Source organism: Staurois parvus, unplaced genomic scaffold (assembly GCF_062004578.1).
Source record: "Staurois parvus isolate SC_StPar_1 unplaced genomic scaffold, SC_StPar_1.0 ptg000155l, whole genome shotgun sequence".
Lineage (NCBI taxonomy): Eukaryota > Metazoa > Chordata > Amphibia > Anura > Ranidae > Staurois > Staurois parvus.
This window is the reverse complement of record NW_028317951.1, coordinates 2,121,878-2,147,475: the sequence shown is the minus strand read 5'-3', so window position 1 is coordinate 2,147,475 and position 25,598 is coordinate 2,121,878. Positions and strand designations below refer to the sequence as shown.

Sequence of the window (25,598 nt, the reverse complement as noted above, 5' to 3'; positions counted from 1 at the left end):
ACCGCCTGCCATCATACCCTCCACATTCCTCTGTTGCATATACCACCTGCCATCATACCCACCACATTCCTCTTTAGCATATACCACCTGCCATCATACCCTCCACAATTCTCTGTTGCATATTCCACCTGCCATCATACCGTCCACATTCCTCTGCTGCATATACGACCTGCCATTATTCCCTGCACATTCCTCTGTTGCATATTCCACCTGCCATCATACCCACCACATTCCTCTGCTGAATATACCGCCTGCCATGATACCCACCACATTCCTCTGTTGCATATTCCACCTGCCATCATACCCTCTACATTCCTCTGCTGCATATACCACCTGCCATCATACCCTCCACATTCTTCTGCTGCATATACTACCTGCCATCATTCCCTGCACAGTCCTCTGCTGCATATACCGCCTGCCATCATTCCCTGCACATTCCTCTGCTGCTTATACCACCTGCCGTCATACCCACCACATTCCTCTGTTGCTTATACCACCTGCCATCATACCCACCACATTCCTCTGTTGCATATACCACCTGCAGTTATACCCTCCACATTCCTCTGTTGCATATACCACCTGCCATCATACCCACCACATTTCTCTGTTGCATATACCACCTGCCATCATACCCTCCACATTCCTCTATTGCATATACCACCTGCCATCATACCCTCCACATTCCTCTGTTGCATATACCACCTGCCATCATACCCACCACATTTCTTTGTTGCATATACCACCTGCCATCATACCCTCCACATTCCTCTGTTGCATATACCACCTGCCATCATACCCACCACATTCCTCTGTTGCATATACCACCTGCCATCATACCCTCCACATTTCTCTGTTGCATATACCACCTGCCATCATACCCTCCACATTCCTCTGTTGCATATACCACCTGCCATCATACCCACCACATTTCTCTGTTGCATATACCACCTGCCATCATACCCTCCACATTCCTCTGTTGCATATTCCACCTGCTTCATACCCTCTACATTCCTCTGCTGCATATACCGCCTGCCATCATACCCTCCACATTCCTCTGCTGCATATACCACCTGCCATTATTCCCTGCACATTCCTCTGCTGCATATACCGCCTGCCATCATACCCTCTACATTCCTCTGCTGCATCTACCACCTGCCATCATACCCTCCACATTCTTCTGCTGCATATACTACCTGCCATCATTCCCTGCACAGTCCTCTGCTGCATATACCACCTGCCATCATTCCCTCCACATTCCTCTGCTGCATATACCATCTGCCATGATTCCCTGCACATTCCTCTGCTGCATATACCATCTGCCATGATTCCCTGCACATTCCTCTGTTGCATATACCATCTGCCATGATTCCCTGCACATTCCTCTGCTGCATATACCACCTGCCATTGTACCCTCCACATTCCTCTGCTGCATATACCACCTGCCATGATTCCCTGCACATTCCTCTACTGCATATACCACCTGCCATGATTCCCTGCACATTCCTCTGCTGCATATACCACCTGCCATCGTACCCTCCACATTCCTCTGCTGCATATACCATCTGCCATGATTCCCTGCACATTCCTCTGCTGCATGTACCACCTGCCATCATACCCTCCACATTCCATTCCTGCACATACTGACCATCATCCACACTCTTCTCCTTCATGACACTCACTACAATACCCTCTGCACTCCTCCCCTGCACATAATGCCCACGTTTATACTCACAGTCATTCTCTCTTACACATACTGCCCTCCCTTTACCCTCTTGCACCCTTGTCCTGAACATTCTGCCTACTGTAATAACCTATGCACTCCTCCGCTGCACATACTGCCCACAATTATACCCAAAGCAATCTTCTCCTGCTCATACTGCTCCCCCTTTATCCTCTTGCACCCCTGTCCTGAACATTCTGCCCACTGTAATAACCTATGCACTCCTCCTCTGCACGTACTGCCCGCGTTTATACCCAAAGCCATTCTCTCTTGCTCATACTGCTCCTCCCCATTTACCTTCTTGCATCCCTGTCCTGGATGTTCTGCCCGCTGTATTAACCTATGCACTCTTTCCCTGCACATTCTGCCCACAATTATACCCAAGCAATCTTCTCCTGCTCATACTGCCCCCCCCCCTTTACCCTTTTGCACCCCTGTCCTGGACATTCTGCCCACTGTTTTAACCTATGCAGTCCTCCGCTGCACATATTGCCCACAATTATACCCAAAGCCATCCTCTCCAGCTCATATTGCTCCCCCCTTTACCCTCTTGCAGCCCTGTCCTGGACATTCTGCCCAGTGCAATAACCTATGCATTCCTCTCCTGCACATAGTGCCTACCTTCATACCCTCTGCACTCCTTTTCTGAACATACTGGTCTCTGTCATACTTGCAGTTCTTTTACACATACCTTCTACTGTCATGCCCTTTGCATTTCTTTTCTACCTACATTGCCTCGCTGTCACACTGTGTGCAATACTCATTTGCAAGGAAGGTTGCATGGTCTGCCTGGTTGCTATGTGGCTGTAATACAGCCAATAGGCCTATTCATGGTCCTTCAATGGTAAGGGAACTGATACCTAAAAGTCAGTTTAAGGCAGATTGAATAGAGTTTCTGACTTTTAGCATGGTCTCAATGTTTCTTTGGCTAGAAACAACACTGAAATGAAGGGCTGATGAATGTTTGCCCAAAGTTGTTTTTTAAGTAGCTTGTATTTGTAATAAGTAGCACTCTTAACTTTTTCTTAGCAGATAAAAGAATAATGTAGTATGTGTTTTGTGAAGCCGGAGAACACCTTCTCTTCACATAAACTGTGGGTGTGTTGTAAATAGACAGCTAAGCACTGAAGTGAGTAGTTGCCAATTCATATTTACTCAGGGGGTATTTAGTCACTTGTGTTTGCAGGTCACACTAATTTCCTACATCCAAACCTTAAAGTGTGAGCTAGCTATAAATGATCTTTTGGTTTGCAATACATAAATTATACTTTAAAATGAAGCAATACTAGAAAATAGAAAAAGTCCATACAAGCACAATAGAGGAAGCAGGGAAATGAGCAAGGGCATTACAACTGAAAACTTACTATGTCCAACCCTGGTCTGTACATTTTCATAAAGTAGAACTGAAGACAATGTTTTCATTTTGAATAGAGTGTGGGAGGGGTATAACCCCTATCAGTCTTTCTTTGTTGCCTTATGTGCCCTGTTTGGGAGATTTCCCCTAATTTCCTGTCCCACATCCAACATAGGAATTCCATCCAAAGTGAGCAAAATCTCCATTAGTCACCAGGGTTACCTAAACTATATTGACACTCTATTCCTATTCTGGTGACTGCTCAAAATTTGGGATTTTCTTTCTCTTTCATTTTTGGTGATAATGGTCACCAGGACAAGAGAGAGAACAGAGAGGGTGGATTTCCCTAACAGGGACACAGGCAGCCATAAAAACCTGACAAATGTCTCAATCCTTGTCCACTCAATTTAAAACGAAAATAGCCTTTGCCTTCAGTGATACTTTAAGGTCCCTGGTTGAATGGTTGAAGAGAAATTGACAAAAGAATTGAACATGGGGTCAGCAGAGTTATGCTGGGTACACACAGGCCAAATATTGGTCAGTATCGGCCGGTTTAGCAGTAACTGCCTAACTTTTAGGCAGTGTGCACAGCTGTCTTTCCGACACCAGCTGATCTGAGGACCAGCTTTTGTTGAAGAGACCTGCTGGAAAACCAGCATCCGATCAGTGCTTACAGCCAATGGCTGTAAGCAGTGATCAGTGTGTTCTGGTGGGAGGGGGTCCCTCTTTTAGAATACAAAGGCACAGTGGGGGAGATCGCTGCTGTGAGCTGGGGATAGGTAGTGGGTACAAAGCTCCCTGGGGTGAGCACACTTTCAGCCACAGGTAGCAGTCCAGCAATGTAGTGGCTAACAGGGATGTGCTATTTACAAATCAATTTACAAGTGCTGTACAGTGATTCAAACAAATAGAGTTCAAAAACATCCAAAAAGAAAATCCTAGCTGTGTCCCAGCACTAGCTACACAATAAAAGATCCTGACTACCAGGCTGTCCAAGCCTATTACCTGTCAGCCTCCACAGGCACAGCTGGACAGCTTTGCGCCAACCTTCCAACTTGTCTGTTCCCCCAGGCTCAAGAGCACTGACTGTGTGTTCCAGCTGAGTTTAATTTGTCAAAGGGGAGCAAAACCTAAACTGCACAGAGGATCAGAGGTATCTGAAAGTGTATGAAAGGAGCCTGGCAGATGTGTAAATCCAGAACAGTACTTTTCTAGTCTCCCTTTGAGACACCGCACTCACATCATGTAATACACCACACTCACATCATATATGTTAGTATGGAAGTAAATGGTACATCAATCATCTGCCCTTACTCAAGATGGCCAAGGCTAGAAATGCTGGGGGTGGTTTTCAAAGTGATTCTTTGACAGAATAAAAAACGTAGACATGGATTGATGGGTTAGTTTGCTTTGAGTAGTGAAAATCAGTTAAAAAGAGTTTTTGGTTTGTGGTGCTCAGATGCAGTTGACTTCTGCTTTAATAATAATTCTGCAGTGTTGATATGCTTCTATCCAAACAAAACACATGTATCTAGTGTACATATACAAGGGGCGTTCAAGTCAAACTGAGACTTTTAATTGTACAGGTGTAACAAGGGATGTTAGCGTGGTGGTACTACATGCAGTAGTAGGTGGCAAGTGTGTCCTCTTACTAATAGGCAGTGCTAATACAGAGAAAGTTAATCAAGATGGCAAACAGCAGTGTTAGTGCATGTATGGAACAGCGTGTGGGGATGAAGTTTCTTGTGAATGAAGGCGTAAAACCCACAGATATGTACAGAAGACTTCAGGCACAGTACAGTGATGAGATGCTCAGCCACAGTAAGACATTTGAATGGTGTAAACGTTTCAAAGATGGCTGTACATCCATCAGTGATGATCCCGGTCATGGTGGTTCCCAGCTCACAGCAGTCATTCCTGCGGACAATCAGTGCGTGGCAGAGCTGATCCTGGATAATCGATTTATAACCTGTCATGAAATTGCACAAGAAATGAATTTTTCTGTGGGAACAGTGCACACAATGATGTCAGAGTGAAGCCTGCTATCCTAGGATGGTTCAGGCGTCCTAACAAATCTTTCTATGCCATAGCTTTCCAGGCATTAGTTAAATGCTGGGATAAGTGTATAAAATGTAGCAGAGAAGTAAGTCAAAAAATAAATGCAGTTTCCACTCCTTGAAATGTGTTCTTTTATTATATAAACTCAAAAGTCCCAAAAGTTTGACTTGATTGCCCTTCGTACTGTATTTATTAAGTTGATCACAAAGTTGTTATACAATGAAACCACCAGAGGGAAATATTGCAGCATGATTAGAGTACTATATGCAGTAGGCCATGCATTTACATAGCTCCAACTCTCCTACATTTGGAGTGACTATTCCTATTTTGGAATCAAAATTCATCTATCCCTCAGTACTTCTCAAATATTCTTCCTATAGCTCTAGTGTAGCTAAATTGTTTATAGATGTTTATAAATTAATGTTAATTTATATATACTATATACAGTAGTTAGAGAAACACTGGAAACACTACACTATTTGCAGGTGTGAAAGTGACAACGTTTCGCATTGAAAGCGGAAGTGATGTAACATTCTTTTGCTTCCGCTGTGTGATGAGACACCTTGAGGAAAGCCTCACTTTTGTCATTCACTGCATGCTGCTAGTAATACAGTATCATGTCAGAGTTCACTAAGCTTAAAAGAGGGCAAATTGTTGGTGCCTGCTTAGCTGGTGCCTCTGTAAATGAAGTTGCCAATTTATTTGCCATATTGCAAGGTATAGTATCAAAGGTTATGACGACATTTGCAGTTTCCGAGAAAAATGTTGTCTGATAAATATAAGTTTATCAGTGAAGACTGGGATTGAGCTGTGCAGTCACTTTTGCAGCAGTTGTTTTCTTATTCCGGGTCATAATCCTGTGCAGTGTCCTTTTGTCTCTTTCGGTCAGTTGACCATGTTGACCGTGCTTATGCTTATCAGATGATGCTTTCCTGGAATCTGTATATGCCGTCATAACCTTTGATACTGTAAATAAATTGGCAACTTCAGGCACAAAGGCACCAGCTAAGTTTCCAGGCCCACTGACAAATCTACAAGAAATATAAGGGAGTGGGGGTCACTGAGACAGGGAACACAGACAACAAAATAATACAAATATTTTACAATGTAGATCTGTTGGCAGATCTTCTAAATATGTATATAACGTCCTCTAGCGTAGATAGGTTTTTTTTTTCTGTATTTTTTTGTGCATAATTAGAGATTTGCTAGAAGCCTGGGTGTGAGTCAGCAAGGTTACTTTAGGTTAGGGCTAGAGAAGTGCAGTGGGCAGAGGTGAAGAGGGGCTGATCTGCATATTTATGGGAGTATGACTTATCCCAGGCACAAGGCCTGGCAGTGTGGGAGATCAGCCCATAAATATGAGAGAACCTGGTCAACAAGGGGGAGTCAGGTAAAAGATGGAGTGAGGAAGTGTTGCTGGTGTGGAGCCTGGGAGGGGGCCCTAGAGGAGGGAGGTCTACCTACAGGCTGGGAGCTAGAAAGAGGGACCTTCACTGTCCCAAAGTCTACGGGAAGGACAGCCTGTTAGCAGGGGAAGAAGCCAGCCCAACGTAAGATCTAAAAGCAGCTTCACGTTTTTAAAGCTCTACACCCCCTGGGCCTACAAGGAAGATGGCAGTCAGGTGCAATACCCATCTAGTTCTCCCTGGGACAGCATTCCCATGCATCTCAGAATCCCTTGCCCTGGGATACTCTTCATGACAGTCAGGTGGATGAGGGGATTTTCATTTAGGATCTGAAGAAGATTCATTTAATGGGACTAAGTGCTCATAGAAAAGATTGTGTGCCAATCCAAATTTTTCTGCTTTTTGTACATAAGAAGTTTATGCTCCAAGTTGTTTCAGTTCTAATTGGCATTCCATATACCCATAGACCCCATCCAAGTTATTTATCCCCCTAATAAATCAGCAAAACCAAGCTAATTGACTGTTTACTGACTTTGGATGCAAGAATAGAAAATGCATGTTACCTGGCTGTGCAGGAAAATAGGAGGATCCAAAAACAGCGGCTCTTAAGAGGGTAGTGCTACATGTGTAGCACTACCCCCTCAGAGGCCTCTCAGTAATTTTCTGGGTTCCCTGTCTTTCTTGACCCCACTCTGGTAGCCCAACCCCTGCTGACACCACCTTTAACCTGTGGTCAGAAGAATTCTCTGGCTGCAACCATAAATATAGGCTGACACACAGTTTAGAATGAATATTTTGGGTATATAGGGATCAGATGTAGGCATAGTAAAGCAAAAATACATGCATAAGATAACAGCTGTCACTCTAGTAACTTCAAGTTAAGGTCACAACATAGCATAATCTCAATCAGTTCTAGAGGTCCTGCAATTCACAATTTAAACACTAGCCCCAGTCCTAAGATGTTTCTTCCCCTATGAGTCAAAAAAGGCTACCAAGCAAAGAGGTTAAATCACTTTGGGCTCTCAGTGGCTGAGGACTTAGTCTAATTCTGAGGAAAAGAAGAGCTCTTCAATTTATTAGGCTGCAGTTCCTTAGCTGCTTCCGTGCACTTTTACACCTTTCCTGCCCAGGCCATTTTTCAGGTTTCAGCACTCTCACACCTTGAATGACAATTGCGCGGTCATAGAACACTGTACCCAAACTAAAATTTTATAATTTTCTTCGCACAACTAGAGCTTTCTTTTGGTGGTATTTAATCAACACTGGGGTTTTTATTTTTTGCTAAATTAACAAAAAAAAGTCAGAAAATTTTGAAAAAAACACGTTTTTCTTTGCTTCTGTTATAAAAGTTTACAAATAAATAATTGTTCTTTATAAATTTAGGCCAAGATGTATTCTACTACATGTCGTTGGTGAAAATAACCTAATTTAGGATGTATTATTTAGTTTGTAGGAAAGTTATAGAGTTCACAAACTATGGTATATATCTGAATATTGATCAATCCTGAAATACTGACAGCCAATCTAATTTCTTGAGGTCCAAGAATGTCAGAACAGTACAGATATCCCCCCAATGACCACTTTTTGCAAAGTAGACAGTCCGATGTATTTCATAAGAGGCATGGCGAGTTTTTTGAAGTTGTAATTTTTTTGTCATAATTTTTCGGAAAATTAAAAAATTAAAAAAATTATTTTCACTATTTTTTTTTACATACTGTCACCAGTGCAGTACAGCATCATCATATAACTGGCATGGCGGTGATCAGGGACACTGACTGGTGACAGTATGAAAAAAAAATTTATAATTTAAAATATAGTTTTAATTTTTTATTACTCTTTTTCTTTTTTTTAAGATTTTTTTTCATATTTCACTATGACCAAAGGAGTACAATGTTACCATAGTAACATTGTACTACTTTGGGGAAGTAATCAGTATTTTTTTTTTTTTTACACAATTTGCTTATAGCAAAGAATTACTTTGCTATAAGCAAGCATTTACCTGAATGACATCGATTCAGTCAGGGTTTTTTTTTGTGCTTAGCTGTGATTTGGCCACGGCTAATCACTTGACACAGCTGGGGTGTGATTGGCCCAGCTTGTGCATGTGATCGCTGTGACCATTCACAGCTAGACACACTAGTATACAATGGATGGCATGAATGGAAGCCATCCATTGTATACAACTGTCATGTGAACTGCTGTAATTGGTCACAGCAGGTCACATGGTATCAGCAACGGGGCCAGTACTCAGATCTGTCATCGGTCGTGTCCGAGGTACACGGCTGGTGACAGATCGCGCCGCTGCGTGGCTCTGAGGGCATGCAAACTGCACATGCCTGAAAGGACGCCATATGGCGTCCACCAAGAGGGACAAGTGGTTTTGCAGGCCACCATCTGGCTATAGGCCAGGCGGGAACCTGTAAAACTGCAGTGTCAGATCTTCAACACACTCAATTGGGCCCTAGTTAGTGCACATAAGGATTCAAATCTGCTTTGAGGCAAAGGTAGAAATTCCTTAATAGAAGGTGAACACAAGGGAAGGGAGCTATTCCTTTAAATCATGTTGAATTTGGGTGGTGTCTCTTTTAACCCACAGGATAAGGTGTAAAATTTGGCAGTAAGTAGAAATGGGCAAATCACATTTCTGTGGAATTGGGTTCTTCCCTGGGCCACAGAGGCAAACCGCAGCAATGCAGGAGCTCCTTGGCAAATGGGCACACTGTAATGGGAGCAATAATACAGCTGGGCCTGCAGATGGCAGATAGTGCATAGGCCTCTGTGAATGGATATGCTGGAACTGCAATAACTAGTAGGCCAAACAATGTAGGCCTTAACACGTGTAACTTGAAGAACGCTAGTAATCAAGCTGAGTAGAGAAGGACTGAACATGGTAATGTCATGTGCAGCTTAGATGGCTTGAATATGGAATTCTCTCACCCAGTCCATGGTCTCGGACAGATGGCAGAAAGTCTCTCTGTAGATGTGGACCCCATTTCCTCATGGCTTCTCCTTCAGAGATCACTCAGGATAGCAGCACTCCAGCTCACCTGCTCTCAGGGCTGTTCGCCAGACTTGTCAGCAGTGTCATTGATCAGAAACTATCTCTCTTTCCTCCAATCTCAGAGATCTGGCCCAGCTTGGACCTCCCGCATGATCCTCTCCTTATATCTGCTGTCCAGTTCTCTCTCTGTCTACTTCCTGTCCTCTGATTCCTGTATTTATCTGCCTGCCCCCACCCATTAGCTAGCCCTTCTGGAAAAATTAGTTTACTAGCTCCCTGTCAAACACTGAAATACTGTAATTCAGCCTATGATTTCCACAAAGCTTTTGAAAAACTGGGCTACAGGACACTGCCATCTTGTGTCTGTTTAACATCCTTCAAACAGTATTTCAGCAGGGTGTTACACATGTATTTTTGTATATGTACTATTTTTTTGTTTACAAACGGTTTTATTTTTCAAGGGTAGAACAACAGTACAGTTTCAAGTAATGTGTACATTAATAATAAGGCACATTTGAAAAGTACATTTCAGAAGAGTACATATACGTAAAAAAGATAGATAGGGAAGAAAAAGAAATAGAAAAGATTTTAAGTACATGAGGAATGTAAATGATAAAGTGGGTTGAAAGATACATCTGTCAATAGCATATGCCAAATAACCTTCAAACGGAATGCTTTTCAGTCATGTAATGAATGTCTATGAACCCTCCATGATTCCCATTTTTTATCAAACAAGTGCATCTTGTCCAGCAAAGTATAATGAATACGCTCCATGAGCATCACAGCGTCAACTCTATGTAAAACAGAGGCCAAGGGTACCGTGGTGGATTTCCAATGTAGGTCAATAGCCCATAAAGTGGCAATACAAATGGTATGTATCAATCCATATAACAGCATCAGAGGCTCCCGGGATATGAGCCCTCAGTAAACAGGACTGTATAGTCAGACGTACCGGGGCACCTACCAAGGAAGCAGCTACCTCCGATATCCTACGCCAAACCAAGGATATAGTTGGGCAAGCCCAAAACATGTGAACCAATGCACCTGTGAGGCCACAGCCCCGGAAACATAAAGGGGACGTTTGTGGGTACAGTACATGTAGTCTTTACGGGGTATAATACCATCTGCTTAATACCTTGAGGGCAGTCTCACGGACAGAAAGGGATCTCGAACTCTTACATATGTTATCCACCATGGAATTCCACTCCTCGTCTGAGAAAGTGATACCACTATCCTCCTCCCATCTTTGTCTATATAAAGGGGGTGTGGGAGAGAAACTGATCAAAAATTGATGATAAAGATCTGAGATAAGACCCCTACCCCTAGGAGAGTCACGGCTAATACGTTCAAAGAATGAGATCGGAGAGGAGGGTATGAGGCCAAAATGTGACTGAAAAAAATGTCTAATCTGTCGATAACGATGGTACTTGCAAAGCAGAACCTCAAAAAGTGCTCGCAGCATATCAAAAGTAATATAAGATCCTCCTCTTTGAAAATCAGATAATATAATAAGAGATCTATCATACCACCAACTAAACGTTTGAGGGGAAGAAAATGCCATAATAAAGTTTGGATCACCAAAAAACTAAACACCCGGAGAAACAGAAGAGACCAGATTTAATTTAAGTGTATATTTGGACCAAAGTGTCAATGAATGGGTAACTATAGAGTTGTGAAAAGTGAACGATCGAGGGGGGATTTTGGACCACAAAATACCCGGTAAATAAAATGGGCGTATAGACTGAGATTCAAATCTAATCCACAGGATCTGAGAATGTACAGTCACCCATTGTGATAATTGTGCAAAACGGGCTGAGAGGTAATATAGACAAAAATTGAGAAGACCTAGACCTCCCGTCCGTTGTGTGCGGTACAGAAGAGATGTGGTAAAGTGTGGACGTTTATTACACCAGATAAAATTATTAATAACCCGCTGAAAGTGATCCAGAAATGTTTTCGAGACCGGGACTGGAAGTGCTTTAAATAGATAAAGTAGTTTGGGCAAAATATTCATCTTGACCGCCGTGACTCTACCCAGAAAGGAAATGGGGTAACCATGCCAAACCTTCAGTAGAGTAGAAAGGCGCGACACACATGGTGGGTAATTAGCAGCAAATATATCTGAGTATCTGGGAGTGAGATTGATACCTAAATAGGAAATCCGATCCATGGCCCAACGAAATGGAAAAGAACTACGGAGAGATGCACTTAGGGAATCAGGAATTTTAACAGGCATAATCACCGATTTGGTAAAATTAACAGTAAGACCTGACACTTTAGCAAAGTCATTCAATACTGTGCATAAATTAGGCAATTAAATTAATGCGTTAGTGAGAAAAAGCATTAAATCATCAGCATACATGCATATTTTGAAATGTGAGACTAATAATGGGTAACCAGAGATATCTGAGTGTGATCTGATTGTAATTGCCAAAGGTTCCAGCACCAGCGCAAACAATAGGGGAGAGAGAGGACAACCTTGACGGGTACCTCTTCTTAATGTAAAAAAGTCAGAGTTACAACCGGGAAGCCTTATTCTCATTTTAGGAGAGTCATATAGGGCATGTATACCAGACAAAAACTCATCACTGAAGCCCATTCTCTGCAGCAATATAAACAAGTAAGGCCAAAGGACACTATCAAAGGCCTTATTAATGTCCAGACTTTTTTCAGATCGTTATTCATTACTGAAATTGGCCTGTAGTTTTGTGGTAGATGGTGGTCTTTCTGTGGTTTGGGTAATAAAGACATATTAGCCAGCAGCATCTCCTCAGGAGGAAATTTACCTCCCTGCAACACATCATTAAATAAAGTTATCAGATAGGGAGCCAACGTTGAGGCAAAGTGTTTATAATAATGAGCAGTAAATCCGTCAGGACCCGGTGCAGTGGAGCTTTTTAGCGCGCTAATCGCACAGGTTATTTCCTCCAAGGTACAAGGGGCATTAGTATATGTACTATTTGAAGAGATTTCACATTACTTCCTGTCTTGACAGGAACTTTATTACAGGAGGTAAGGAAACATCCCCAAGAGGGATGCAGATGACAGTGAATACCTGACAAATGCTTTAAGCCTTCCCTACTCTATTCCCTATTCTAAATTGCTATATTGGACTAGACTTTCCCTCTTTTTTAAACTAGGGCTTGGTAACAGGTCGAATTAAATTTACCTGTCAATCAGAGGTATGTGACAGGTAGATAGTGATTGGGTTTTGCATTCTGAACAACCCCACTGACAGGGTTAGTAACAACAGTATTACTACTCCTGTCAGATAGCAGCCAGAGTTATGTGTATCTGGAACAGGTGAGCTATTTGTATCTGGAAGGAAGGAGGTGTAGGGTGGCCTGAGTGGTGTGAGGTGATCACTGGTTAAACTTTTAGTTACTCTACTACTCTTACTTTGTAATATGGCCATGTTAGGTTAGCGCCTATAAAAAAAACCCAAAAAGCAGAATGTCACCCAGAGTGATTTTGTATTAATTGCATTAATCCTTCAACCTTCACTCACATTGAGCAGTATTTTCTCCTATCACCTCAATTTTTAAAGTGGTTGTAAACCTGTGAAACAAAAAAATAAAATACGCATATCCTCATATAAAGTGTACCGTACTTGCCTCAATCCATATCACTTAGAGTGGATCCTGGCTGCTCTTTCTTTCCCCTGCAATCTACATTTACCACTTCTAGGGCTTTTCTGACACCAGACAATCCATGGTATCAGCTGCCCCACCTTTCTTCCCAGCACAGAGCTTGTGATTGACAGCCTCAGATTTGCATGTTTCCCTTTGTGACTGTGAAAGGTGCGTGTCCATTCCATCCACTCAAGTGTCAGATTACACTCAGCTATGTGCTCAGTGCTGTGCTTGACATCAGGTCCTCACAGCCTACCTTCCAGAAACTGAAAAATACCCTTTTATTTATGTACTTTGAACAGCTTTGGAGAAGAGAGGGATGCAAACAAGCAAGTACAGCTTATGTAGGAGGATGTTGGACCTTCAGGTCTCTGAACCCTGAAGTATATGCAACCGCTCTGCTTGCTCCTCCTCACCTCTTAACCAGTGACAGCAGGCTTTATATAATGAGAACCCATTCACAAAATACCAAGTTTTCTGTGAATGGACAGCAGAGGGGAGAGGCAGGCAGTGCAACTGCTGTGTAGTAAAGTACATCTCTGCCCTCTACTGTTAACTGCTAATATCACAGTATAATGCATAATTATATATTAGCACTTCCTGTCTTTGAGGGGATGGCTTAAAAAAAAAACAGACCAAGGAAGTCGAGGGGGAGAGGAGCTGACATTACATGTCCACGTACAGGAGCTGCATCACTGCAATACTAAATTTTATCCAGACCAGTAGCAGAGACTATTAGGTAATTGTTCTTGTGTTATGGCTGTTTAACTGTAGCTGCCATAACTTCTTGATCTGAACTCTAGTGCCAGTCAAATCTTTGTCCTGCTGTTATTATCTCACATGCACAGTGCCAAATAGTTAGGTCTGTGCTACTGTATGTGTGTAGTGGTAACTTCCAGTATATTAGTAGGTGAACCTCTTTATTGCCATAGAGTTTATATGCAGCTCCTGTTATTTTAGTTAACCCAGTCTCTTCTGGTCTGGGATTCTATAGATTTAACTTAGGGCTCAATAACCAGCATAGGTTAGAGCCAGGTTAGGCATCCTTTCTCCACTTCTGGTTCAGTAGTTAGAGGTCTGGTTGCATGTCAGATTATAAAATACTAGGACGGGACTAAATCACAGAGTAAATAGGCTGACTGAGCTCCAGTGCCATACCTCAGTTTTTGCATGTGAGAAGCTGCATTCCAGGCTGGTTGAACAACAGTTGGAGGATCTCCCCACCACCATTGATCTTTTTTTCAGGTCTCCAACACAAAGATAAACAATGCATCATGATCATCCCCAGGGGCCGCTGCAAATGGACTTTGCTGCAACTTTTCTCCTACCCCACCCCCAACGCCAACAAAAGAAGGCTACACTTGTAAACTATGTGAGCAGCTAAACTAGTGTAAGAATGACATGTGCTACATGTAGATAGTCACTCAGATCTGATATATGCACTGAGAATTCACAATATCTGTTGAAGGGTACCCCAGTAAAAATAGGAAGTTTCAATCCTGTTCAATAAATATATACAGTATGATATTTAGCTTGTGTCTATTAAAAGTTTGCTGTGCAAGTACTAATTGCATTTAAATTACAAGAAAAATTGTTTTTAAAACAGGATTACCAAACTAATGACAATGATCAAGCAGTTGTAGAAATTTGCATCACTCGTATTACAACAGCAATTAGAGAAACAAGGACCATTGAGAAACATGGCCAAGCTCTTGTGTCACTTTGGGAATCATGTCTGGAGCACAACCTGAAGCCACCAGCAAAAGATGAAGATACTCCACATGCCAAGATTGCATCCGATATCATGAGCTGTATTCTACAAGTAAGATTATGGTTTTACATTTACAAATACAGTAAATAATGCATATTCTACATGTTGTTATATACAACTTAACCACTTGAGGGCTCCCTCTTCCCAGCAAGCTCACAGCACATTTGTTACACATTTGTTTCTCTTTTGAAGCAATATTATTCTTTGTATTGTCAAACATTACACCTTGCTCATAAAGTTCATTTGTTATTGGGGTGCGCTACACTTATTTGTATTGTGATAGGGTATGATTTATCACCTATCCAATGACAGTTATGCAACTGGTAAAATCCTCTTCTAGTGGTAATATTTCGTTGTGCTCAGAACATGCTCAATTTCAATGGCTATGTTGGCCCACCATTTTCCCACATCCACAAAGTAAGATCTGTTTTTAATTTAAAATTATCTTCAGTTTTACTTTCAGTTAACTTTTCAAAGGTAATTCAAAGTGAGTTGCAGACAAAGGATATGAAAAAGTGACGCCGGTTATAGCAGATATTAGGCTCAGTTCACCCAGCCTTTGCAGAAGGCTAAGGATCCAGCATAGTGACTTAGTGTTTGGAGTTTGTACCTTGCAGCATTGGGATCCTCAGTTCAAATCCTGTCCTGGATGCAATCCATATGGAGTTTGCCTGTTCTTGTGAGTGTGCATCTACTCTCCAGGTACTCCAGTTTCCTCCCACGCTCCAAGGCAATGCTGGTAGGATAATTGACTGCTGTCTAAATTGGCCCTAGTATGTATGCATATGAGATAGGGATCTTATATTGTAAGCTGCTCGAGGGCAGGGACTAATGTAAATGTACACTATTGTAGCACCCTCCTAGTTAGATAAGGGGAGCTAGCTGATTGTTTTTTCAGACAGGCTTATTTGCTACTGGGCTGAGTCAAATTCTGGTCAGGGCTCAGAGGCTCTGCAGACCAGTTCCTCGATACCTCCCCCTGCTTTAGAATCTTGGAGAAGATTCTAGAAGAAGTGGGCAGAGGTGAGGAGGGGCTGGTCTACATACTTAAGGGACTCTGGCCAGTCCCCAAGCAGAAGGCTTGGCATGAGACCAGAGAAGCCCTTAAGTATGACTGAGCCTGCTCAGCAGCAGGAGAGTTCAGTTGGAGGCTGAGATGTGGCAGCCTGGGAGGGGGTCCAGTGGCAAGGCGCCTACCTACAGGCAGGAAGCTGGAAAGGAGGATCACTCAGCTTCACTAGCCCCCAGAGCAGGGACCACCTGTAGAGTCAGGAAAGGAGCCAGCCCAGCAGAAAGTCTGAAAGCAGCTACCTACCTACACCAGCTCACAGGACAGAGACTGAGTGAGTAATCATACAACCCCTGGCCCATTAAGGGGAAAAGAGCACTCAATTGGCTCCTTACCAGAGCCTGTTGAACTTGCTGTGGCAGGCACTGGATCCCCTTGCCCAGAGATTCCCTCAGGCAGCTGGATTAGAGAAGGATTTTTGGGGGGTCTGGGGTGGTACACTAGGAGAGTCTGGAGAGCTCTCCAAAGAAGAGAAACCCTTCTATGGACTTGTACATAGTTTATAAGGAGTTTATCCTCAGTTCACTGTTCCTTCAGCATCCAACATTCCCCTTACCCCATCCAAGTTCCATATCCCTAATAAAACAAAAAAACAAGTTCAAGGACTGTTTACTGTCTCCAGAATGCAAGTCTGAAAAATGCGTGTTGCCTGGCTGTGCAGGACTATAGGGGGACCCAAATATTCAGAAACTCCTATGAGGGTAGTGCTACACTATGTAAAGTATTGCATATACAACTGTAAAAAAACACTTTGCTATGTGAATACATCTTTAACCCCTTGACGTCGACCGCACGCAAATTAGCGGCCTCACAGAACTGAGCTTTTTTCCATGGGGGCGCTAATTTGCCTACCTGTCTTTCTGCTGGGAGCGCTCTGCACAGTGTGTTCGCAGCACAAAGTCACTGAGAGCCCCGTGTCCCATTCTAGCAATCGCAATTGCAGGTCACCTGATCGCTGTGATAGCCTCTGATTGGCTGTCACAGTGATCAGACACTCTGAAGCCTGCCCCCCTTATTTTCTCTCTCTGAATGGAGGAGAGAGATACACTGTATCTCTCTCTCTCTCTGTCCTTTCAGAGAGAAAAAAAAAAGTGTGTGTAAAAAATAAATTAAATAAATAAAAATAAACAAAAATACCTAGATCAAGGTTTGATCTAGTTCTGTACCAGGGTTAGTGTTTTGGTTAATGTCAGGGTCAAAGGTCAGGGTCAGCTATTTGGGGGGGGGCAGGTTTTTTTTTTAATTTTTAAATTAGTATCAGTGTCAGTTAGTACAGAATACAAAAAAAATGGTTTCTGGGCTGTACTACGAGTACAAACAACAACTAACATATACACATGTGGTATCATTGCGATAATTAGGAGCAGGAGAAATTATTTTGGATTGTTTATTGGTGGTAGGTTATGGTAGTAGCAAGATATATACAGCTGGATTTTAAAAAAGGTTTTTTTTTTTTTACTATTTTGGGCCAGTTTTCCTTTGGTAATAAAAACAAATCAGGAGATATCCATTACCATTTCCCACCAAATAAAAGCCCAATTTGTCCTGAAAATAACAAGGTATAATCCACCTGGATGCACAAAGTAGTTGTGATGATATGTACAATTTTGCTAACACATGTCAAAGTTGCAAAATTGTGCTTGGGCATTAATATTTGTTTTACCCTTAGGTGTGAAGGGGTTAAGCAGCAGATTGATGACCTGTTATTTACCCAGTTCCATTTATTAACTCCTTTGGATAAATAGCCAGGGTTGTGGGGAAGAGGCCCTTGTCCCCATCAACATAGGGACAAGATGCTTTGGGGGGAGCCCCCATGCCTCAAAGCAACCCCCCCATGTTGAAGGCATGTGGCCTGGTATGGTTCAGGAGGGGGGGTGCTCCCCCCCTTTCTTGACCTGCCGGACTGCATGCTCGGATAAGGGTCTGGTATGGATATTGGGGGGACCCCACGCCATATTTTAAAAAATGTTGGCAGGGGGGTTCCCCTCAAAATCCATACCAGACCCGAAGGGCTTGGTATGGAATGGAGGAGGGGACCCCACGCCGTTTTTTTAAATGCCGGCAATTCTTTATTTTACATTCAGCTGTCAGTGGGGAATCCCGCTGACAGCTGAAACATTAACACATGGCTTTCACTACTAAAATACCGCTTGACTTGATAAAACAACTCATGCTGTATTTTAGTAGCATTTTTTTGTAAATTCAAACTTTTTTTTTAAAATGCTGTGCGGGATCATACCGCATACTCAGATGCAGTAAGATACCGCTTAGTGAATTGTGCACATTGTACCCAGCAAATCCGAGGGGCTGGGTACCATGTGAAAGCTATTATTGGTCATCACATCAAACACGTGCTATTGTGTACAGTGTTGATCGCTCCTCTTCCTTTTCCAACAGAGGAAGCAGAGAGATCGCAGTACTATAAGAATTTCCACTTGATTACCCTTTTAATGCAGGATTGAACAAAAAAAAAAAAAGAAAAGAAAACCGCTTACATTGTTTGTAGGATGTGAGGAGATAACAAAGGGAAGTATGCATAGGAATACCTTTAAAGGTTAACTCCAATTTCATGGGGAAAAAAATGGCAAAAAAAAATAATAGTAATATAGCATATAAAATTGCTACACAAGTCATATTATAACTGAATGTTATTAAAATTATCTTTTCGTTTTCTATCTGCAGTATTCTGTAAAATGCAATCCCACATGGAAGAAATATATTTAAAAAATATTCTTCCCAAATATATTGGCCATATATATATACTATATGTTGAAATGTGTTTTTATTACAAAATATATCAAAAATATTTTTTAAAATAAATTTCAAATATACTGTATGTTTTTAAAAATACAAATCTACATTTTAGGAATGCATTTACAAATATATGTAAAAATATATGTTAAAATTACTTTTTTATATGTTAAAAAAAATCTGAATATATTTAAAAAAATATATTTTCAAAAATATTTTTCATATATTTTGTAATATATAAAAAACAAATTTCAACATGCAGTATATATTTTATACATTATATATATTATACAGTATATATATATTATGCAGTGTATATTTAACAAATAATTTTACATATATTTGTAAATGCATTCCAAAAATGTAGATTTGTATTTTTAAAGACATGCAGCATATTTGAAAATGTATATTTAAAAATATTTTTCATATATTTTGTAATAAAAACGCATTTCAACATACAGTATATATATATATATATATATATATATATATATATATATATATATATATATATACACAGTGAGGAACAGAAGTATTTGAACACCCTGCGATTTTGAAAGTTCTCCCACTTAAAAATCAAGAAGGGGTCTGAAATTCGCATTGTAGATGCATTCCCACTCTGACAGACAGAATGAAAAAAAAAATTCAGGAAATCACATTGTATGATTTTTAAAGAATTTATTTGTCTTGCACTGCTGAACATAAGTATTTGAACACCTGAGAAAATCAGTGTTAATATTTGGTACAGAAGCCTTTGTTTGCAATTACAGAGGTCACACGTTTCCTGTAGTTCTTGACCAGGTTTGCACACACTGCAACAGGGATTTTGGCCCACTCCTTCACACAGATCTCCTCTAGATCTGTCAGGTTTCGGGGCTGTCGCTGAGCAACACGGAGTTTCAGCTCCCTCCAAAGATGTTTTATTGGATTTAGGTCTGGATACTGGCTAGGCCACTCCAGAACCTTGATATGCTTCTTACGGAGCCACTCCTTGGTTATCCTGGCTGTGTGCTTCGGGTCGTTGTCATGTTGGAAGACCCAGCCACGACCCATCTTCAATGCTCTGACTGAGGGAAGGAGGTTGTTGCTCAAAATCTCACAATAAATGGCCCCATTCATCCTCTCCTTAATACAGTGCAGTCGTCCTGTCCCCTTCGCAGAAAAGCACCCCTAAAGCATAATGTTACCACCTCCATGCTTCACAGTAGGGACGGTGTACTTGGGATGCAACTCATCCTTCTTTTTCCCCCAAACACAACCAGTGAAGTTTAGACCAAAAAGTTCTACTTCGGTCTCATCTGACCACATGACTTTCTCCCATGCCTCCTCTGGATCATCCAGATGGTCATTGGCAAACTTCAGATGGGCCTGGGCATGTGATGACTTGAGCAGGGGAACCTTCCGTGCAATGCATGATTTGAAACCATGACGGCGTAGTGTTCTACCGACAGTGACCTTTGAAACTGTGGTCCCAGCTCTCTTCATGTCATTGACCAGCTCCTCCCTTGTAGTTCTGGGCTGATTCCTCACCTTTCTTATCATCAGTGATACCCCACGAGGTGAGATCTTGCATGGAGTCCCAGTACGAGGGAGACTGACAGTCGTCTTTAGCCTCTTCCATTTTCTAACAATTGCTCCAACAGTTGATTTATTTTCACCAAGCTGCTTGGCAATTGCCCCGTAGCCCTTTCCAGCCTTGTGGAGGTCCACAATTTTGTCTCTGGTGTCTTTTGACAGCTTTTCGGTCTTGCCCATGGTAGTAGCTGGTGTCTGACTGACTGTGGGGTGGACAAGTGTCTTTAAAGAGCTCAGACAGGTGCTACTAAGTTAGATTAATGAGTGGAGTAGAGGTGGACTTTTTAAAGGCACAGTATCAGGTCTTTGAGAGCCAGAATTCTTGCTGTTTCTTAGGTGTTCAAATACTTATGTTCAGCAGTGCAATACAAATACCGTATTTTTCGCTCCATAAGACGCACTTTTTTCCCCCCAAAAAAGGGGGGAAAATGTCAGTGCGTCTTATGGAGCGAATATGGAGCGGCCGGTCCGGTATTTCCACCGCCGCCGTGCAGAATACCGGGCCGGCCGCTCAGCTCTGCAGCGGTACCTTATAGAGATGACTGCTGACCTTTGGGGAGGGAGGGGGAGCGGGTACCTGAATTTGACAGGTACCCGCTCCCACTTCCGTGGAGTTGTTCTTTCATCTTACCCGTTCCTCTATCCAGCGGCGCGCTGTCTTCCCGGCTTCTGTAGTGTGGGCATGACAGCCGGGTGCCAAGTGCGCGGTGCTTTTTGTGAATGGTAAGGCGGCACCTGGGACACATGACAGATCCCAGAAGCCGCCGGACCAATCACAAAGCGCAAGTGCTTCTCGCTCATGTGCACTGAGCCATTACAGAAGCCGGGAAGACAGCGCGCGGCTGGATCGAGGAACAGGTAAGATGAAAGAACAACTCCACGGAAGTGGGAGCGGGTACCTGTCAAATTCAGGTACCCGCTCCCCACCTCCCCAAAGGTCAGCAGTCATCTCCTGTACTGTCCGCAGTCTCTGGTCATCCCTGTACTGTCCACAGTCTCTGGTCATCTCCTGTACTGTCCGCAGTCTCTGGTCATCTCCTGTACTATGTCCGCAGTCTCTGGTCATCTCCTGTACTGTCCGCAGTCTCTGGTCATCCCTGTGCTGTCCGCAGTCTCTGGTCATCCCTGTGCTGTCCGCAGTCTCTGGTCATCTCCTGTACTGTGTCCGCAGTCTCTGGTCATCCCTGTACTGTGTCCGCAGTCTCTGGTCATCCCTGTGCTGTCCGCAGTCTCTGGTCATCCCTGTGCTGTCCGCAGTCTCTGGTCATCTCCTGTACTGTGTCCGCAGTCTCTGGTCATCTCCTGTACTGTGTCCGCAGTCTCTGGTAATCTCCTGTACTATGTCCGCAGTCTCTGGTCATCCCTGTACTGTGTCCGCAGTCTCTGGTCATCCCTGTGCTGTCCGCAGTCTCTGGTCATCCCTGTGCTGTCCGCAGTCTCTGGTCATCTCCTGTACTATGTCCGCAGTCTCTGGTCATCTCCTGTACTGTGTCCGCAGTCTCTGGTCATCTCCTGTACTGTGTCCGCAGTCTATGGTCATCTCCTATACTATGTCCGCAGTCTCTGGTCATCCCTGTACTGTGTCCGCAGTCTCTGGTCATCCCTGTGCTGTCCGCAGTCTCTGGTCATCCCTGTGCTGTCCGCAGTCTCTGGTCATCTCCTGTACTGTGTCCACAGTCTCTGGTCATCTCCTGTACTGTGTCCGCAGTCTCTGGTCATCTCCTGTACTGTGTCCGCAGTCTCTGGTCATCTCTTGTATTGTGTCTGCAGTCTCTGGTCATCCCTGTACTGTGTCCGCAGTCTCTGGTCATCCCTGTACTGTGTCCGCAGTCTCTGGTCATCCCTGTACTGTGTCCGCAGTCTTGGTCATCCCTGTACTGTGTCCGCAGTCTCTGGTCATCCCTGTACTGTGTCCGCAGTCTCTGGTCATCTCCTGTACTATGTCCGCAGTCTCTGGTCATCCCCTGTACTGTGTCTGCAGTCTCTGGTCACCTCCTGTACTGTGTCCGCAGTCTCTGGTCATCTCCTGTACTGTCCGCAGTCTCTGGTCATCCCTGTACTGTGTCCGCAGTCTCTGGTCATCCCTGTACTGTGTCCGCAGTCTCTGGTCATCCCTGTCCTGTGTCCGCAGTCTCTGGTCATCTCCTGTACTATGTTCGCAGTCTCTGGTCATCTCCTGTACTATGTCCGCAGTCCATTAGTTCAGAATATTTTTTTCCTGTTTTCTGCCTCTAAAACCTAGGTGCGTCTTATGGTCAGGTGCGTCTTATGGAGCGAAAAATACGGTAAATTCTTTAAAAATCATACAATGTGATTGCCTGAATTTTTTTTTAAATTCTGTCTCTGAGTGGGAATGCACCTACAATGTGAATTTCAGACCCCTCCATGATTTCTAAGTGGGAGAACTTGCAAAATCGCAGGGTGTTCAAATACTTCTGTTCCTCACTGTATATTTAAATATATTTTGAAATACATTGAATATGGCCCAAATTGTGGCATTTCAAATATATGTTAATATATTTGGGAAGAATATTTTAAAAATATATTTCAAATATATTTTTCTTCCATGTGGGATATGGCAACCTAGTGGCGTTATGTACACAGTGTACAGAATGCCCCCCAAAAATGTCATTTCTGGCTTGTGTGATTGACTTACTGATTTTCCCAGAAGTCTGCACTAAGATACAAGTCAGACTTTGAACATCCTCTGCAACAAAAATGTAATTTTTGGAGAGATACTCCCAAAGGGAAATCACCACTTTCCTCATTAGAGCCCTGCAATTGCAGCAGCCTATTGATAATTATAAAATAACTGTCTTTAGATTCACTTTGCACATGATTACAGACAAACAGCCATATCTTCAGAATAGGTAGGAATCTGCAACAAAGTGTATTAAAATCCTTCCATGTACAGTACATAAATCACTCAGAGAGGAATGCTTTTTTGTCAACAAAATTGGAGTTACTCTTAAAGAGTAATGCCACTTTTGCTGAGAAAAAAACAATCCCCTCTGCGTGAACAATGCACATTGTAAGGATTTTAACAAACCCTGTTGCAGATTCTGTGTATAATATGAAAAAAGAATATTCAGAGATAAATACATAAGTATGCCAACTCACTAATTTATAGTGTGGTCTCAGCAGTCCTTAAACAATTCACCAAACAAAAAAACGAAAACAGGTTGTGACATAGACACCACAGCCATAATAGTAACCACTCTTGAAGAGGTCACTTGGCATATACAGAACGTAAAGTCAGTATTCCAAAAACAAATTGAATACATTTAATAATGAATATGAAAAATATCAAAATTCAACATTGGATGTATAAAAAAACTCATACTTTACTGCATACCCATAAAAAAACAAACATTTTTATAATACACACAAAGATGTCTGGATGAGGGCGCAATATAACTCTCATGGCAACCATACCATAGCTAACACCAATATACAGTATAATGTAATAGGACATATCTAACTATGGTTGCTGTGTATATACACCACCTCTGAAAAATAAACAGTATAAATTGTATACAAGAACTATATGCATTGCTAAATATACAAATGGTATGCAGCGCTAAATGGTATATCAACCATCAATAAAAAGATGGATGAGACAGTGAATAAACAGTCAAAATATGAATAGTTCCATATAGATAAAACATAAATAAATGTTAAAATCCAGTCCGGCTTGTGGAAAAATCCAGTAAATGATTGCGCTTACCACAAAAACATACAAACAAAGCGTTGTATGTATATGATGGACATCAGGGCCTGGTCAGCAACTAGAACAGCATCCGGTCACCATATGAGACTTCCAGGAATGGTGGAAACCCCCCACGGTCATCTCCGGTTTTACCAGCAGGTCCAACGAAGTCCTCTCCACGCACTGTTCATCTGGATCACACCACCTTGGTAACGCTCATAAATAATGAGCCAGAGCAAAAATGGGCAATGATGGTGAAGTAAGTTTTAATTGGTGAACAGTAAAATATAAAGCATATAACTCACATAGTGGGAAAAACACAGCCCAGGTCAAACGAAGAATTTTCCCTGGTGATCTGTGGTTCCCTGGTAATCTAATGGCGTCTGTTGGGTGGATCCCCTAACATGTTTCGAGCCACGCTCGTTGTCAAAGGGGTGAATCCTATCCCAAGGACGCCAGCATTTAAAAATACCGCGGTCGCGCCTGCGCAGTGAGCACCTCGCGCCGCTGAAATGAATGGCGCATGCGCGGGTGACGTCACTCACCAGCCGCCGCCGAACCCCATTGCGCATGCGTAGGCGCATGCGCAGAACTCATAATGAATCCCCCTCTCACAGCCATCCGCCCGCAAGTGAGCGGGCAAAAATCCGAAGGGAAAGCCACACTGCGCATGCGCAGGCGCATGCGCCGACGTCATTAAAGACGAAAATTAAAATCTCAAGTCTCCCAACCCTAATGGGCGGGCATATAACGCACAGGGAGGTAAATAAGGAAGCCCAGTTTACCTAGCAACCACAGCTCCCCCATGAAATTCCAAAGCATAAATATAAATAAGAAACCTTAAAAGAAAATACTATAGTATTCTTAAAGGGACCACAGATCTTAAACAAATAAATAGTTGCTACATGGGAACAACCATTATACTGCAAACCAGGGACACCCCATCAGATAAAAGCACAATGGGGTGCCCGATGGATACAGAGCCCCCCAACAGGAGTCTATACCGTAAATATACATAACATCATAATATAGTGCAATACATGTCACTACAACCATATGATCGTGCAATCACATGACTTGTGACCCCGTACATTAACGATCAATTGGAGTGTATAGTGGTGTAATCCAATAAATAAATATTAGTATATGAAAAACATCCTATGCTATCCGTTAGTGGACACATAAAAATGATAAAATACTATAAAATGAAATAAAACCATTTGTTAACCCCCTTGCTCATGTAGGTAGGGCACAGATAGTATAAATGAATAAAAAAATTGACATCAGGTAAATACAATAAGATGATAATGGTAGAAACTGGATATCTATTAAAATTCTAAGTAAGCAAAGGGCAAAAATAGCAGGAAATCAACTGTTATCAATAAAAGAATTAATATCCAAATCAACATTCAAACCTTGAGGTTGTAAAGATTTAAGCTCCACTATCCACTTAGTTTCGAGCTGGGACACTGCTCTCCTTTTATGTCCCCCCCTCCACTGCTGGATAATCACATCAATAGCAGTGAATCTTAATGATGAAGGGTCCCTAGCA

General features: G+C 42.4%; 1 protein-coding gene across 1 annotated transcript in view; it reads left to right on the top strand.

Annotated features, from left to right (window-relative positions):
- Positions 1 to 25,598, top strand: part of VEPH1 (ventricular zone expressed PH domain containing 1) — a 468,187-nt gene that overhangs the window by 49,944 nt on the left and 392,645 nt on the right. The window contains exon 3 of the mRNA XM_089675407.1: positions 14,778 to 14,993. Within this exon, the coding sequence (XP_089531533.1) occupies positions 14,778 to 14,993 (216 nt within the window). The remainder of the gene's footprint in view (positions 1 to 14,777; positions 14,994 to 25,598) is intronic.